The sequence below is a fragment of the Phodopus roborovskii genome, unplaced genomic scaffold, assembly GCF_943737965.1.
Source record: "Phodopus roborovskii unplaced genomic scaffold, PHOROB, whole genome shotgun sequence".
NCBI classification, from domain to species: domain Eukaryota; kingdom Metazoa; phylum Chordata; class Mammalia; order Rodentia; family Cricetidae; genus Phodopus; species Phodopus roborovskii.
The window spans coordinates 163519-181764 of NW_026125820.1; the positions used below are offsets into that span (position 1 = coordinate 163519).

Below are 18246 nucleotides of genomic sequence, written 5' to 3' on the forward strand. Positions count from 1 at the left end.
AGCCAGTCTTCCTTAACATGGGGAAATGGAAAATTTAGAGGAGCTGAGGAGATGAAAACAGCATGGGGGAGGTGGGGAGTAAATTTAGGCATCCCTAATTGATTACAGAAAGGATTTTACCTGAAGTTAAAGGGTATAGCTCTAATCTACCCTTTATTTGCTTTTACCTCTGAAACCATTTTTATTCCATTTTGAGCACTTACTTTGTATGACCCATTTGTGCAGCAGCATGAATAGGCAATTGCCAATTGTCTTCATTACAGTAAAGATCAGGATCTGCCCCACTGGACAGCAAAAGTTCCACACACTTTATATGACCTTCTTGTGCAGCAATAAATAAGGGAGTAGCTTTGTCCAAGGCTTGACAATTGATATTTGCACCTAATACAAAACAAAACATCAATAATCCTCATAGGTGTTTTTAAAAACTAACACAATAAAATAAACTTCAAATTGCCATAAAAGGCAGCTTTCGCCCTCAGTGGGAGCTACTGAGGAAAATATACTTATTTTACTACCCTGTGGACAATCATTTAAACTGTTTTTGGTCTCCATCAGTTAGAACACAAACCATCACATTTTAAAATTCATTTTTGAACAAAAAAAATCATAGTCAATGAAGGCTACTTATTCCAATCCCTCTTCCAATAAGCACTTTGGTTTCAAAGCACAAAGTATCATGATTTGGGTGCATGTGTGTAAGAGAGAGAGAGAGAGAGAAAGAGAGAGAGAGAGAGAGAACGAGAACGCACATCCAAGCATGTCCTTGCAAGTAACAATTTAGACCAAAGGGGGAATCAGATCCCTTTGGAGCTGGAGTTCATGCATAGTAAGTCTACCTAACATGAGTGCTGGATTTAAATTCCACCCTTCTGTAAGGGCAGCAATGGGCTGAGCCACTGAGCCATCTCTCAAGTCCCAAAGCATAAATATTTTATAAGGAAAAGAGGCTAGAAGTGGTAATAAAGGCCCATAATTCCAGCTCTTGGAGGGAAGGAGGGATGAAGGGAGGGAGGGACAGAAAGAGGGAGGGAGGGAAAGAGAGAGGAAGGAGGGAGGCAGGGATGGAAGGAGGGAGGGAGGGAGGGAAAGAGAGAGGGAGGGAGGAAGAAGGAACTGGAATCGACATGTAAAATAATAAATTAAATTTAAAAAAAAAATGCTTTGACTCCAAACTTTAAGTTCAAGGACAAGTTACTGGGGAAAAGGATTTCTACTTTTGTTTCCACAGAAAATGAAAAGCTGTGGATTCCTTCCCAGCTTGATCAAGCCAGGCCGCCTGAAACAGAGTACAAGGTGATGCTACATTCAAAACAGCTGGACAAAGCAGCCTTACAGACTACAGCCAGGATTTCTGAATCTTCTTCAAATCCCCATGACAGTGCCCCTTACCAGCAGGAAGTAGTTTGGAAAGAACGACGCCCAAATTCCAAAATATTGTGTATAAATGTTTGTTTTCATTTAAATGGACTTGGTTATATAAAATAAATAAATAAATTTTAAAAAAAGAATAAATATAGATAACATGGATGATAATTCCCAGGAAAGCATAAGCTATGATATTTTATGGATGTCAGCAACTGACTTTAGACTAAGGGAGAAATTACCAGTAGATATGACTGATACACATGGAATCTATAACTAAAAACTATATTGATCAGTCTTACTATTCCTTTTTTTTCCTTTATAAGTATTGCATAGTAAAACAAACAATAAACGGGAACGTTTTTAGAGGATCTGAGATTTTAAAATAAAAACTCTGTTATTTTAATACTACTATACACAGATTTGAAAGATCAGCCAGACATGGTGTCGAATGCCTTTAATCCCAGCACTTAAGAGGCAGAGGCAGACAATCTTTGTTGAGCCAAGGCTAGCCTGGTCTACAGATCTACTTCCAGGACAGCCAAGGCAACACACAGAAATCCTATCACATAAAAAACAAACAAACAAAGGGCTGCTTAGTCAACATAGTGAATTTCAGGATAGCCAAAACTACATGGTGAGATCCTGTTACCATTAGTAAAAAACACAAACAAAAAATTTGTAAAGGCTGAAAATGAGCTTACTTTTTGTAAAACTTTTGAAAAATAGCAAATTTCCCTAATTTTATCATCAGCAAATAAAAAACTAAATCTGTTTAAACATGATAGTGCTAACTTTTAAATTCTCAAATAGATCTCAGTATAAACACCATAAGACATGGGGAATAATGACTATCTTTTACTGAATATAATCTTACATAAGTACATCTTTAAAAAGCTACACGGTAAATTAAATATGGTGTGAAACCTTCATGAATTGCAAACATTCTAGGCAACTTGAATCATCTTGACTTTGGTGCCTCTTCTGGGGTCAGCTTCAGAGACATAAACACAATTACTGACAAAACAGAGTCAACATTAAGACCTGCTTTTTAAAAAAAAATCAACCTTTTATTTGAGTGACAATTTCAGAGTATCAGAAATAATAAGGAATTAGCTCCTCTAAGACTACAATTGAAAAGTTTAAAACATAACAGACACTGAAAGTCATTATTAGAAGTGAGTTAGTTACATTACAAACAGATCTTCTTACCTTCTAATTATATAAAAATCACTAATTATAAGTTAAGAGAAGAAAATTTTAAAAGAAAGGTACAGGCATAAACATGGCCTGATTACTTTCTAGATCTCTGGCCATCACTTAACACCCAGAGTCTGAGGTCTTTAACATTAAAATGCACCATTTCATGAAGTTATTCAGGAATCTTCATCTTTAAGATATAGGTTCATAATTTCTCAGACACCTTCACCTCAAACTTCATGAAGATTCATTTCTTTCACACTTCCTATCTTGACTTTATATAAAGAGTTGTAAGGGAAAAAAAAAAAAAAAACAGAAATAAAAAGCTATGCTGTTGTGGCATCTTGCCTTGCCAGTGAATTTGTAATAATGGCCACCCCCTTTAGGTGTGGTTTCAGGTACAGATGTGATCCCTTTAAGGTAGAAAAGTGGCAGGTGTGTGCTCTCTTGAGTCATGGAGAGCATCAGAAGGGCAGAAGACTACATCTTCTGGAGCAGGAAGACTGTGGTGGTTATTTACTCTTATCTGTGTAAGTTCTTCCCTAAAAAACACCTATTTATCATTTATCTTGGGTGTGGTGGGCTCGTTTAAACCCTACCTTCACTATGCCCTGGTTTTTGGTAAGCTTTGGTCTATTTGGAGAGTTGTTTGTTTGCTTTGTGTCATTTTTTGAAACAGGGTCTCTCTATGTCCTCCAGGTAGGACTATTCACTATGTAGACCAGTTAGCAAATCTGATTATATGTCCCTCCTCGGACTACCTATGAATTCTCGGCTTAGCTCTGCCAGAGCACACACCCTAAAAAGATTTTAATAGTCCTTCTATGATGAACCCTTCTGGTTACAAAATAATGTCATGAAATACCATCTTCTCTGGCAATGCTACATGTGTAAGTAGTCACATAGAAACCTTTAGCCAGTTTATTCTGCCATTAACACAATATAATGCAAACATATTTTGAATAAGACCATTTAAATCATCAGACAATTATCAAGACATGACTCTAGCCAGACCTCTGACTTGCTTGGTTAAATGATTGATGCACAAGCATGAGGCATGAGCTCAGATCCCCATCACTGAGGAAAGACAGGTGGATCAGGTTAGCCAGCTTAGCTAAATCATTGAGCTCCATGCTCTCAAAAAACTAAGGTACAAAGTGAGTGACAAAGATACCTGAACTCTAACGTCCACATCCCCTATACATTAAGTGTACACACCACACACACACACACACACACACACACACACACACACACACACAGGGAGGGGAAGAAACAAGCAAGTGAGCTGGTGGAGAAGATAGGCCACACAAAACATACAATTCAAGGTTTACTATAGAAAATGACCCCCTAGCATAGGTGTGCATAAAAAGTCATTGAACTACGAGGGAACCTGCTCAGGACCACCACATTCCTATGCAGATAAGTGGGCAGGGTTATAGGTCATTGCTTGTGACATACTTAAAAAAAATAACCAGGACTGACATCAACTGTGTACACTTTTATTTGCTACTTACATAAATTTCATCATCCAATTCAGGAATCATTCTTTCTAGGAAATATTAAAACCATGATCTTCCCAGTAGAAAGATTAGCAGCTCTTACCAGATGAAATAAGAATGTCCAAGCTCTTGAGCTTCCCATACTGAGCAGCTACAAACAAGGGTGTGATTCCGAAGTCATCCTGGCATTCACGGTCTGCTCCATGCTTAAGAAGCAGTTCTATAACATCAGCATTTCCCTAAGTACACATATGTATTTTAAATTAAGAAAGCCCTTTCTTGTATTTTAGTTTCTTAAATTCTCAGTAAACAAAAACTTTAAGAAAAAAATGCATGCAGTGTGTCTCATTTCAATGGATAGAAAAGACACGACTAATCAGATTACTCTACACTTCTGCACAGCCCATTAAGTATAAACATACTGGCCTCTAGCAACTTTAACCCTAAGTTAGATTACTAAATCAAGCAGAAGTAAACATTCTTTCTAAACATGTAATTACAATAAAATATACCATTTCTCTTTACCCCACATATTCTGATAGTTTAATAACAATGTGGCTGACATTTTAAATTAAGATAATCCCTAGAGCCCAGAGCCGCTCTAGTCACTACAGAAGCTGGCATATTTAAAATGGTCATGCTGATGACCATTTTAGACTGCCTTTTCTGTGTTGTACTAATCATTATTAATCACAGGCAAATAGGAAGCAAAACCTGTATAGAACTGTCATTTTAAAATTGTAAGACATATAATTTACATGAAAATGAAATACTAAATTCAGAGATTACCTGGAAAGAAGCCTGATGCAAGGAATTCCATCCACACATAGAATGGAATCCACTGACATTTGCTCCATGTTGAAGCAACAGCTTCAGAACATCTATCTGTCCACTTTCAACAGCTGAAAAACAACAGAAAAATTAAAGTAAGAAAAATGATGTCTGTAGGATTAGACACTTTTATGATGTTCTCATCATCTTATACACCTAGGAATGCACAATGTTATATACATCTCAAACATTTATTACAATTATCTGAGGCAAATTTCATATGCATGGGCCTTTCTGCATACTAGGCTAAGGAGCTGGCTCTGTAATACACTTACCATGCAAGTATGAAGACCAGAATTCTAGAACCCATGTAAACCAAGACTATAATCTCAGCACTCCCACAGATATATGGGAAACAGAGATGGATGGATCTCCAGAAGCTCAGATGCCAGCCTGGAATGGTGAACAAGAAACCTTGACTCAAACACAATAGAAGCAGAAGGTTCATTACCAAACTCTTTTTTACGAGGCCAGAATTACCTTGGTACCAAAGCCATACAAAGACATGACTAAGAAAGAGAACTACAAACCAATATACCTCATGAACATTGATGCTAACAAAATACTGGAAAATGAAATCCAAGAACACATCAGAGAAATCATCCACCATAACCAATTAGGATTCATCCCTGGGTTGCAGGGATGGTTCAGCATAAGAAAATCTATCAATGTGATCCACCATATAAACAAACTGAAAAAGAAAAACCACATCATCATCTCCCTAGATGCTGAAAAAGCCTTTGACAAAATTCAACACCCTTTCATGATAAAGGTCGTGGAGAGATCAGGGATAACAGGAACATCCCTAAACATAATAAAAGCAATTACAGTAAACCAACAGCCAATATCAAACTGAATGCAGAAAAACTTAAGGCAATTCCTCTAAAATCAGGAACAAGACAAGGCTGCCCTCTCTGTCCATATGTCTTCAATATTGTACTTGAAGTTCTAGAAAAAGCAATAAGACAACAAAAGGAGATCGAGGGGATACAAATTGGAAAGGAAGAAGTCAAACTTTCACTATTTGCAGATGATATGATAGTTTAAATAAGCGACCCAAAAAACTCTACTAGGGGACTCCTACAGCTGATAACAACCTTCAGCCAACTAGCAAGATACAAAATAAACTAACAACAATCAGTAGCCCTACTACATACAGACAACAAAAGGACTGAGAAAGAAATCACAGAAACATCACCCTTCACAATAGCCACAAACAACATGAAGTATCTTGGGATAACGCTTACCAAACAATTGAAATACCTATATAGCAAGAACTTTGTGTCTTTAAGGAAAGAAATTAAAGAAGATACCAGGAAATGGAAAGAGCTCCCATGCTCTTGGATAGATAGGATAAACACAGTAAAAATGGCAATCTTGCCAAAAGCAATCTACAGATTCAATGCAATCCCCATTAAAATCCCAACACAATTCTTCACTGAACTTGAAAGGATAATTCTCGCTTTTATGCCCATCGAAAGGCCTCTGCTGGAGGTCACTCTGGGACCAGTTTGGTTTGAATTCCCCCCACACCCTTCCCTGGGAACTCCCTGGATTGGCCCCAAATCTCGATTCCCCCGTGTCCTGTCACCAACGAGAGCAAACCCGGTGCTCTGATACAACCCTCAACCCCGGAAGAGCCTGCCGTCCCCCCAACCCTGTGCCATACCTAACCCACCGTCACACAGCTATGACTGAGCACTGGAACATAGGGCAGACCCAACAATCCCGCCACCTTTGGGGAACTTCCTGTAGCTGCTCTGAGAACACTAGAGTGGACCACTCTGAAACCCCGCCTGCCAGATCTCTGACCCCCGCCATCAATCCTTTGCCACAACTTCAGGCCCCAGCCAGAGATCTGCCTATCCGTGCAAGACCATCCTGAGTCCCAGCCTGCTGGATCTTTGACCCCCATCGCTGGGCCTCTGCTAGAGCCTGATCTTTAACCCCCATCGCCAGGCACCTGCCTCAGGTGAGACCTCCTAGACAGCTTGGACTACCCAGAGCTATAGACATGGAACTTCTGACACACCCAAGCACACCGGGGGAGTAGCATATAAAGAGAGAGACCATACCTGCACCAACGGGAAGAAGCGATGGGAAGACAGCAATACAAGAAAACACCTAACAATAGAAAGACAAGCATGACACCACCAAAATCTAGGCACTCTACAACAAATAGACCTGAACCCTGCAAAGCAGATGAAGGAAAAGAGAACGACTTAAAAAATATCTTCATAAAAATGATGGAAGCCTTCAAAGATGATGTGAAAAAAATCCCTTAAAGAAATTGAAGAAAAACAAACAAAAAATTGGAAGAAATGAACAAATCTCTTAAAGAAAGTAAGGAAAGCCAAACAAACAAACAATTAAACGGGTGAAGGAAACAGTTCAAGACTTCAAAACTGAAATAGAGACAATAAAGAAAACACAAACTGAAGGAATGCTGGAATTAGAAAAACTGGGCAAATGATCCGGATCTACAGACACAAGCATAACCAACAGAATACAAGAGATGGAAGAGGGAATCTCAGGCGCTGAAGAGGAAACAGATTCACCTACCAAAGAAAATCTTAAATTCAACAAATCCTTAACACAAAACATCCAGGAAATGAGGGACACTGTGAAAAGGCCAAACCTAAGAATAATAGGCATAGAGGAAGGTGAAGAAGCCCAGCTCAAAGGTGCACAAAAACATACTCAACAAAATCATTGAGGAAAACTCTCCCAATCTGAAGAAGGACGTGCCCATGAAAGTACAAGAAGCATACTGAACACCAATAGACTGGGCCAAAGAAAAAAGACCCCTCGACACATAATAATCAAAACACCTAACATACAGAATAAAGAAAGAATGTTAAGAGCAGCAAAGGAAAAAGCCAGATAACATATAAAGGCAGACCTATCAAAATTACACCTGACTTCTCCATGGAAACTCTCAAGGCAAAAAGGTCCTGGATAGATGTTCTACAAGTATTAATAGTTCATGGATGCCAGCCCAGGCAAACTCTCAATCACTCTAGATGGAAAAAACAAGATAATTATTGAAAAAGCCAGATTTTCACAATATGTATCTACAAATCCAGCCCTACAGAAAGATCTGGAAGAAAATCTCCAACCCAAGGAAGTTAACTATGCTCACAAAGACATAGGCAATAGACAATCCCATGTCACTAGAACCCAAGGGTAAAGCAGGACAAATATATTCACAATACCAACAACAACAACAAAGCTAAACTAAACAAGCATTAACAATCAATGGTCCTTACTTTCCCTCAACATTAATGGTGTTAACTCACCTATAAAAAGACACAGGCTAACACAATGGATACAAAGACAGAATCCATCCTTCTGTTGCATACAGGAAACCTATCTAACCTTCAAAGGCAGACATATTCTCAGGGCAGAGGGTTGAGAAAAGATCTTCCAATCAAATGGACCCAAGAAGCAAGCAGGTGTGGGTATCCTAATATCTAACAAGTTAGACTTCAAACCAAAATTAATCAAAAGAGATGAAGACGGTCATTTTGTATTCATCACAGGAGAAATCCATCAGCACAAAGTCTCAGTTCTGAACATCTAAGCCCCAAATACAAAGGTGTCTACATTCGTAAAAAGAAACACTAAGCTCACTAAAACTCAAAGCTCACATAAAACCTCATAAAAAAAATTAAAAACTTGGCAGACAGAAAAAAAAAAGGGATGGAAAGCACAGATACTGTATGCTATTCTGTTGTCTTCATATTTGTTGACTCCTGAGGAAATAGCAACAACTGTTAAAAGAAATGATCCAATTTATATATTGTAAAAATGCTTTAACTTCAAAATTTGAGTCCATCACAGATGGGGAAAAGGATTTCTATTTTTTTCCCACAGAAAATAAAAAGCTGTGGATTCCTTCCAAACTAACATGTTTTGATCAAGCAAGACCCCCCCTGAAACAGTGTGATCCCACATTCAAAACAGCTGGGACAAGGCAGGCTCATGATGACAGTGGCCCTACTAACAGGAAGCAGTTTAGAAAGAATGATGCCCAAATTCCTAAATATTGTTTATAAATGTTTTCTTTTTCATCTAAATGGGGTTGGTTATACATGGTTAATGACCACAGCCAATCTCTTTTTAAAGGTAAAAAAGGGGATCATGGTATAAAAATGTATACTTTGTTTTGAAATACATTTTCATTTATTGATACAAATTTAAGGTTGATTTTTTGATGTATATATTTCTCCTCTTTTTTAGCTACTGTGTTTATATAGCTCATTTATAAATGTAATATATAATTTAGTACAGATTTTAGATAGTTATCTATAACAATCAAAACTTATAGTTAAATCAGTTAGGATTTCTAGATATATAGATATGTATTTGAGATGAATAGGTATTCTTCAAGCCTTTCAAAGACCTACAGAATATGGCATTTAAAATGGTTTAGGGTTTTTCTTGACACTGAGACATAACTGCTTTTGGCTATACCACCTTGTCAGAAAGGAAGTTGGACATCAAAGAAACTGGTTGTGGAGTTTACTTCCAGTATGGCAAAACTAGCCAATTGGACAAGATACTGCTCTTGTCTGGACTGTTTGATTTTATGCTGTATAAACTGAACATTCAGAGCCCAAGAAAAAATGACTGCTGAAACAAAATGGGCATTGCTACAAGGTTCCTGCTCCGTGGAAGAATCTGCCAGACATTCTGCAGGACACAGAGAAAAGTGTCATGCAGATGGATAATTTAAAGTTTCCTGCTTTGCTGAGGAGTCTGCCAGACACACTATGGCCTATAGGCTGAAAATGGAACATTACAGAAGAACTTTGGGTGACTGACCAGAGAGTGAGATGTCTGTCATTTCTGTGGTCTGTGATAGAGTTGAAGACAGATAGCTATGGTTGTAGTTTTCCTTAGTTAGGATTACAGATAAGTTACATATAGTACTTTAGACTCGCTTTAAATCTTGCTAAATGTTAATGGACTAAATATTGTTTACTATGGTTCTTATTTGATAACAGTTTTGTTATGTATTTTGCTATGCTAAGGTTAAAACCCTTCTTTCTATTTTAGACAGAAAAGAGATGATCAGAGATTTCATTCTGTAAATACGTTTCTCTTATTGGTTAATGAATAAGCACTGTTGGCCAATAGGAAAGCAAGAAAGGCGAGACTAGGAGACAAGGAATTTTCTGGAACAGAGAGGAGGATATTCAACATGGAGGATGGAAAAAACAGAATGCCAGGCCCTCTCTCCGAGCCTTCACCTAGTAGCTGATGGAAGCAGAAACAGATATCCACAAGTAAACACTGAGCTGAACTCCTGGAATCCAGCTGCAGACAAGAAGGACTGATGAGCAAAGGGGTCAAGACCAAGCTAGAGAAACCCACAGAAACTGCTGACCTGAACAAGGGGAGCTCATGGACTCCAGCCTGACAGCTGGGAAACCAGCATAGGATCATCCAGACCCCTTGAATGTGGCTATTAGTTGGGAAAACTAAGCAGTCTATGGTGCCTCTGGAAATGGATCAGTATTTATCCCTAGTACATGAATGGACTTTGGGAGCCCATTCCACATAGAGGAATACTCTCTCAGCCTCGATACACAGGGGAAGTCCTGGGCCCTGTTCCAAATGATATGACAAACTTTTAAGACTCCTCATGGAAGGCTCATCCTCCCTGGGGACCAGAAAGATGAGGGTTGATGTAGGGTACAGGGGAGGACAGGAGGGTGCAGGAACTGGGATTGACATGTAAAACAAGTTTGTTTCAAATTTAAATAAAAAAATATTTAAAATAAAAAAGGAAGGATAATACTCAACTTTATATGGAAAAACAAAAGACCCAGGATAGCCAAAACAACCCTGTACAATAAAGGAACTTTAGGAGGCATCACCATCCCCAAGTTCAAGCTCTACTATAGAGATATAGGCCTGAAAACAAAAACAGATAGATAGACCAATGGAATTGAATTGAAAATCCTGATACTAACCCACACACCTATAAACAATTGATATTTGACAAAAAAAACAGCACAATGGGTGATAGTATGTAGAACATTGCAGATAAACCCATGTCTATCGCCATACACAAAACTCAAGTCCATATGGATCAAAGACCTCAACATAAATCCAGCCACACTGAACCTCTTAGAAAAGTAAGTGGGAGGTACCTTGAACAAATTGGTACAGGAGACCGCTTCCTGAATATAACACCAGTAGCACAGGCACTGAGTTCGACAATTAATAAATGGACCTCCTAAAACTGAGAAGCTTTTGTAAGCCAAAGGACAGTCAACAAAACAAAATGGCAGCCCACAGACTGGGAAAAGATTTTCACCAACCCCATATCTGACAGAGGGCTGATCTCCAAAGTATAAAAAGAAGCTAGTCACCAAAACACCAAATAATACAATTAAAAAGTGGGGTACAGAGCTAAATAGAGAATTCTCAATAGAGGAATCTCATCCTTAACCATCAGGGAAATGCATACAATCTTATTCCTGTCAGAATGGCTAAAATCAAAAACACCAATTGTTTATGCTGGCGAGGATGTGGAGAAAGGGGGACACTCCTCCACTGATGGTAGAGAGTGCAAACTCATATAGCCATTTTGGAAGTCAGTATGACAATTCATTAGGAAAGTGGGAATCAGTCTACCATAAGATCCAGCAATTCCACTTTTAGACAAAAAAGATGCACATGCACATGCATGCAACAAAGACGTCTGTTCAACTATGTTCATAGCATTATTTGTAATAGCGAGAATCTGGAAGCAGCCTAAAAGCCCCTCAACTGAAGAATTGATAGTGAAAATGTTGTACAATTACACAATGAAGTACTACTAAGCAGAAAAACAAATAGAATTTTGAAATTCACAGGGAAATGGATGGAACTAAAAGAAACCATCCAGAGTGAGGTAACCCAGTCACAAAAAGAGGAACACTCACTCATATCTGGATTTTAGACATAGAGCAAAGGATTATCAGTCTACAACCCACACCACCAGAGAAGCTAGGATACAGGAGGATGCTAAGAGTCATACAAGGTCCCCTACAGAAGGGGAAAGGGGCAAGATCTCCTGAGCATATCGGGAGTATGGGGCGGGGGGTGGTGGAGAGAAGAAGTTGGGAGAAAGAAAGAGAAGAGTAGGGGAGAGGAGAACATCAGGGAGTAGTAATATTGGGTAGGGGGAAAACAGAAAAAAAAGAAAGAAAGGAAGGAAGGAAGGAAGGAAGGAAGAAAGAAAAAAGAAAGAAAGAAGGAAAGAAAGTAAGAAAACAAAAGAAAAGAGATACCATAACAGAGGGGGCCATTATTGGTTTAAAAAGAAATCTCACACTAGGAAAATGTCCAGAAACCTACAAGAATGACCCCAACTAACAATCTAAGCAACAGCAGAGAGGCTACCTTAAATTCACTTTCCCGATAATGAGATTGATACTAACTTATATGCCATCCAAGAGCCCTCATGCAGTAGCTGATGGAAGCAGAAGCAGACACCCAAAGCTGAACACTGAGCTAATCTCCTAGAATACAGGTGGAGAGAGAAGTGAAGAACAAAGGGGCCAATACAGGCTGGGGAAACCCATAGAAACAGCTGACCTGAACAAGGGGGGAGCTCATGGACTCTTGACTGATAGCTGGGGAACCACCATAGGACCAACCTAGATGTCCTGAATGTGGGTCTCAGTTAGAAGGCCTGGGCAGTTTATGGGACCTCTGACAATGGAACCAGGATGTATCCCTAGTGCAGGAACATACTTCAGGAGTCTAATTCCCATGGATGGATCCTCCCTTAGCCTAGAGACATTGGGGAGGGCATAGGCCCTACCCCAAATGATTTGACTGACTTTGGGGCCTCACCCTCCCTGGGGCATGGATGGTGGACTGGATGGGAAGGTCTGGGGGAGGGGGCGTGGAATGATGGGAGATAGAGGGAACTGGTATAGATATGTAAAATAAAAAAAAATATTTTTAAAAAGAACATTATGAAAAAAATAAAATTTAGTCTATATAAAAAAGAGAGATCCTGATTTCAACAAACTGATATGGAAACACTACAATCAGTTCAATTTCAACACTGAGTGGATACTTGATTCTATTCATGACATGTTTTCTATTTTAGATACAGTAATATGTATTGTTTGCCAAGACTATTGGTTACTCTCCACAACCTAATGGTAAGGCCCTACTGTGGAAGACAACACTTATTTAAGCCATTCAACATGGAGAAATCAAGCTGGTTGCCAACTATAAATGTTACGCCCTACTAACTAGCATTCATGATACTGGAAGGTACTTGGTACACAACCAAAGGAGAAAGATAATAATAACTATGACCATGTTGCTACCTACAAAAGTGTCTCCCTACAAGACAAAGTAACACAATAGTGGCACAAATGCTAATGAAGTAACCAACCACTTTTGATTGGACTCACAGGCCCACACCATGAGACAGGACCTATACCCAATACGGCTAATGTGGCCAAGAACCTAAGACTAGATAGGTCATTGGCCTATGGGAAAAACTAATATTCATTCTGATAAGGAACACAGCACTAAAATGACTTCTAACTGACCTGTAATCCATAGATCAGCCTCACTCAACCCATATCAGATAAGATTCTTCTAGATATAGATAGGAATTAACACAGAAACAACTAGATGCTATGAACATTGATACACACTGGAACACTTGGTACTACATGGGATGTTTTCATCACAGCTCAGGACTCTATGTGTAATAGAAAGAATTATTCTAACAGCCAGAGGTCATGTATGACTCCAAGGAAATAGCATCTTCCAGAACACAACAGGATTAATATACATAAATTCACATAGACAGTGGCAGCATGCAAAAAAAGTCTGCACAGATTCAAGCCAGACAATGTCACAACACTGAGAAGAGGAAATGAACACTGATTCCCACAACTAACCAAGAAACAATCTGCAATTGATGCCCACTGGAAATGGAAGAATCAGCTTTTGCCAATGTAGTCTTATTGAGCATATCAACACTTCAGGACAGATCCATTACCCAGGAGCAATTGGCCAACACAAGAAAAAAAAAATTGTAGGCTTTTTATTTCATTTGTTTTGTTTTTTTGTCTTATTTGTCTTTTGGCAGTTTTGCTTTACATTTCAGTGCTTTTCTGCAGGTCATTTTTTTTTTTTCTTTACATCTCAATTTGTTTGTGTGGACGATTTGAAGAAAATAGCCCCCAAAGGGAGTGGCACTATTAGGTGTGGCCTGGTTGGAAGAAGTGTATCACTGTGGGGGAGGGCTTTCAGGTCTTTTTTTTTTTTTTTTTTTTTTTTTTTTTGCTCAAGCTTCATTCAATGGGGCATTCAGTCAATGTCCTGTTGACTGCAAGATGTAGCACTCTCAGCTCCAACACCACAAATGCATGAAAACCATCATGGTGCCCACCATGATAATACACTGAACCTCTGAATGGCAAAGCCACCGCCCAGTTAAATATGTTCCTTCCAGGAGTTGCCATGGACATGGTGTATGTTCACAGGAATAAAACACAAAGACAGTTTTTTTTTTTTTTTTAATGATTTTGGGTTTCTTTGTTTTTAAGAAAAAGAAAAAAATGAATATAAAGTTGTATTGGTAGAGAATTCAGAAGAACCTGGGAGGAATTTGGAGGAGGGAAAGATACATGATCAACTACATTGTATGAAAACAATTTCCACCTGGAAAAAGAGTTGAGTGTCTAAGCTCCTGGCTGAACAGACCTACTCTCTAAGCCCTAGCACCCAGGGAGACAAATCATGTTCACCACCCACAAGCACTGAAACCACAGAGACCAGGCAAAGGCATCTTCCCACACCAAACATCCCTCCCCCTGCTATATCAGAGACCAGCAGAATCACAGGCACCACCTGTACCTGGAGGAAGAGATGAATGCCTGAGCCCACCAGCTGGACAGCCCTGCCACCAGTGCCCCTCCCACACACACCAAAGACCCAGAGCACCCTCCCACCTCCAACATCAACCACCATATCATTGATTACCTGAATCATAGGTTTCATCTATACTGAATGAAGGAGAGATGGGTAGATACCAATGTAGTAACACATTCAACAAAACAAACTGAAAAATGCCACCCATAGAAACTAGTGATTCTCCAACAGCAAGACCTAAACAATGTCAACCAGATGAAGGAGAAGAAAATGACTTAAAAATAACATAATGCGATTGCGAGCCTGCCCCCCCCACCCTGTGCGCTACCCTGCCCCTGTCCTGTCCCTCTGGTTGAGCACTGGGACAGAGGGTGGAGCCAACAGTCCACCCTACTTCAGAAACTTCTCGGAGCAACTCTGAACAAAGGAGATCTGCCTATCCACACGGGACCACCCGTAATTTCCACCTGCTTGGTCTCTGACACCAACTCCAGTCCTCTGCTGGAGTCCTGGGCCCCTGCCAGAGATCCGCCTATCTCTGCGGGTCCACTCTGAGTTCCCACCGGCAAGATCCTTTATCCCCAAAGCAGGGCCTCTGCTAAAGAAAGAGACCTCAGCTGGAGTGAGATCAGACTATCCTACAAAACCTTCCCAAGTTTCAGCTCAGCCTTTGTCTTCTTCCACCAACCATTGGCTACAGATGAGTCTGGGCCTAATCGGGGCGGCCTCTACCCCACAACCTCTCCTTCCCCACCCAAAATCCCTGGGTTGGCCCCTGATCCCGCTGCTCCTGTATCCTGTCCCCATGGAGAGCACCCTAGGAGCTCTGATACACCCCCACCCATCCCCATCACGAGCCTGCCAACCCTTCCCTGTGCCCTACCCTGCCCACTGTCTTGCCGCTTTGGTTGAGCACTGGGACACAGGGTGGAGCCAACAGTCCACCCTACTTCGGAGACTTCTCAGAGCAACTCTGAACAAAAGACCTGCCTATCCACGCGGGACCACCTGGAATTTCCACCTGCTTGGTTTCTGACCCCAACTCCAGTCCTCTGCTGGAGTCCAGGGCTTCTCCCAGAGATCCACCTATCTCTGCGGGTACACTATGAGTTACCGCCAGCAAGATCCTTGAACTCCAAAGCAAGGCCTCTGTAAAGAAAGAGGCCTCAGCTGGAGGGTCCCAGTTTCCAGTGAGATTAGACTATCCTGCAGAAACTTCCTAAGTTTCAGCTCAGCCTTTGTCCTCTTCTGCCAGCCATTGGCTAGTGGCATCTTCTACTGGATCCTCAGCCCTGACCACATCCCTGGGTCCCTGTCTGCGGAGAGACATCCTATAGAGCTTGGACCACTCAAAGCTACAGATATTGAATCTCTGACCCACATAAGACCACTGGAGAAATACCATAAAGAGAAGGGGAGACCCCACCAACACCTACTGGAAGAACCTATGGGAAGAAGGCAATACAAGAAAACACCTAACAACAGAAAGACAAGCATGGCACCACCAGAATCTAGGGACTCTACACCAACTAGAACAAAACACAACAACAAAGCAGAGGAAGCAGAAGGGAACGACTTAAAAATTACCATCATAAAAATGACAGAGGCCCTCAAAGAACATGTGACAAAATCCCTTAAAGAAATGGAGGAAAAATCAAACAAAAAAAGTGGAAGAAATGAACAAATTCCTTTAGGAAAGTACAGAAAGCCAAGAAAAAACAATTAAGCAGGTGAAGGAAACGGTTCAAGACTTGAAAACTGAAATACAGAAAATAAAGGCAACACAAACCGAAGGAATGCTGGAAATAGATAAACTGGGCAAAAAATCGGGAACTAACCAACAGAATTCAAGAGATCGAAGAGAGAATCTCAGGTGCAGAAGATAAACTAGAAGAAATAGATTCATCAACCAAAGAAAACCATAATTCCAACAAATCCATAACACAAAACATCCAGGAAATGTGGACACCATGAAAAGGCCAAACCTAAGAATAATAGGCATAGAGGAAGGTGAGGAAGCCCAGCTCAAAGGTGCCGAAAACATATTCAACAAAATCATCGAGGAAAACTTTCCCAATCTGAAGAAGGACATGCCCATGAAAGTACAAGAAGCATACCGAACCTCAAATAGGCTGGACCAAAGAAAAAAGACATCAAAACACCTAGCATACAGAATAAAGAACGAATATTAAGAGCAGCAAAGGAAAAAGGACAGGTAACATATAAAGGCAGACCTATCAAAATTACACCAGACTTCTCTATGGAAACCCTCAAGGTCAAAAGATCCTGGATAGATGTTCTACAAGTATTAAGAGAACACAGATGCCAGCCTAGGCAACTATATCCAGCAAAACTCTCAATCACTATAGATGGAGAAAAAAAAGATATTTAATGGCAAAACCAGATTTTCCCAATACCTATCTACGAATCCGGCCCTACAAAAAGTAATGGAAGGAAAACTCCAACCCAAGGAAGGTAACTATGCCCACAAAAATGTAGGCAACAGATAATCCAACTACACCAGAAACCAAGGGTGAAGGAGAACTAATATATTCACAATACCACTGCCAACAACAAACCTAAATCAAACAAGCATCAACAATCAATGGTCCTTACTCACCCTCAACATTAATGGTTTTAATTCACCTATAAAAAGACACAGGCTAACAGAATGGATACAAAAATAGAATCCATCCTTCTGATGCATACAAGAAATACATCTAAGCTTCAAAGATAGACATAACCTCAGGGTAAAGGGTTGGGGAAAGATTTTCCAATCAAATGGAACCAAGAAGCAAGCAGGTGTGGCTATCCTAATATCTAACAAGATAGACTTCAAACCAAAATTAGGCAAAAGAGATGAAGACAATCATTTCGTATTCATCGCAGGAGAAATCCATCAAAACAAAGTCTCAGTTCTGAACATCTATGCCCCTAATACAAAGGCACCCACATTAGTAAAAGAAGCACTACTAAAACTCAAAGCTCATACAAAACCTCACACACTTATACTGGGAGACTTCAATACACCACTCTCAACACTAGACAGGACCACAAATCAGAAACTCAACAAAGAAACAAAAGAACTAACAGAAGTTATGTCTCAACTGGGGTTAACAGACATCTATAGAACATTCCATCCAAAGACAAAAGATTATACTTTCTTATCTGCTCCACATGGAACCTTCTCTATAATCGACCACATACTAGGTGGCATAACAAACCTCAACAGATACAAGAGAATAGGAATAGTCCCCTGTATCTTATCGGACCACAATGCTTTAAAATTGGAATTCAACAACAACACAAATACCAGAAAACCTGCAAACTCATGAAAACTGAACAATGTGCAATTGCACCACTCCTGGTTCAAAGAAAAAAAGAAAGAAAGAAATTAAGGACTTTCTAATATTCAACGAGAATGAGGACACAACATACCCAAAGT

At 39.9% G+C, this 18246-nt stretch overlaps 1 protein-coding gene across 1 annotated transcript in view; it reads right to left on the reverse strand.

The window, feature by feature from the left end:
• Asb3 (ankyrin repeat and SOCS box containing 3) overlaps window positions 1-18246 on the reverse strand; it is a 198676-nt gene that overhangs the window by 87550 nt on the left and 92880 nt on the right. Inside the window, exons 4-6 of the mRNA XM_051178751.1 lie at window positions 4857-4969; window positions 4171-4306; window positions 204-381 (exon numbers count right to left, since the gene is read on the reverse strand). Of these exons, the coding sequence (XP_051034708.1) occupies window positions 204-381; window positions 4171-4306; window positions 4857-4969 (427 nt within the window). The remainder of the gene's footprint in view (window positions 1-203; window positions 382-4170; window positions 4307-4856; window positions 4970-18246) is intronic.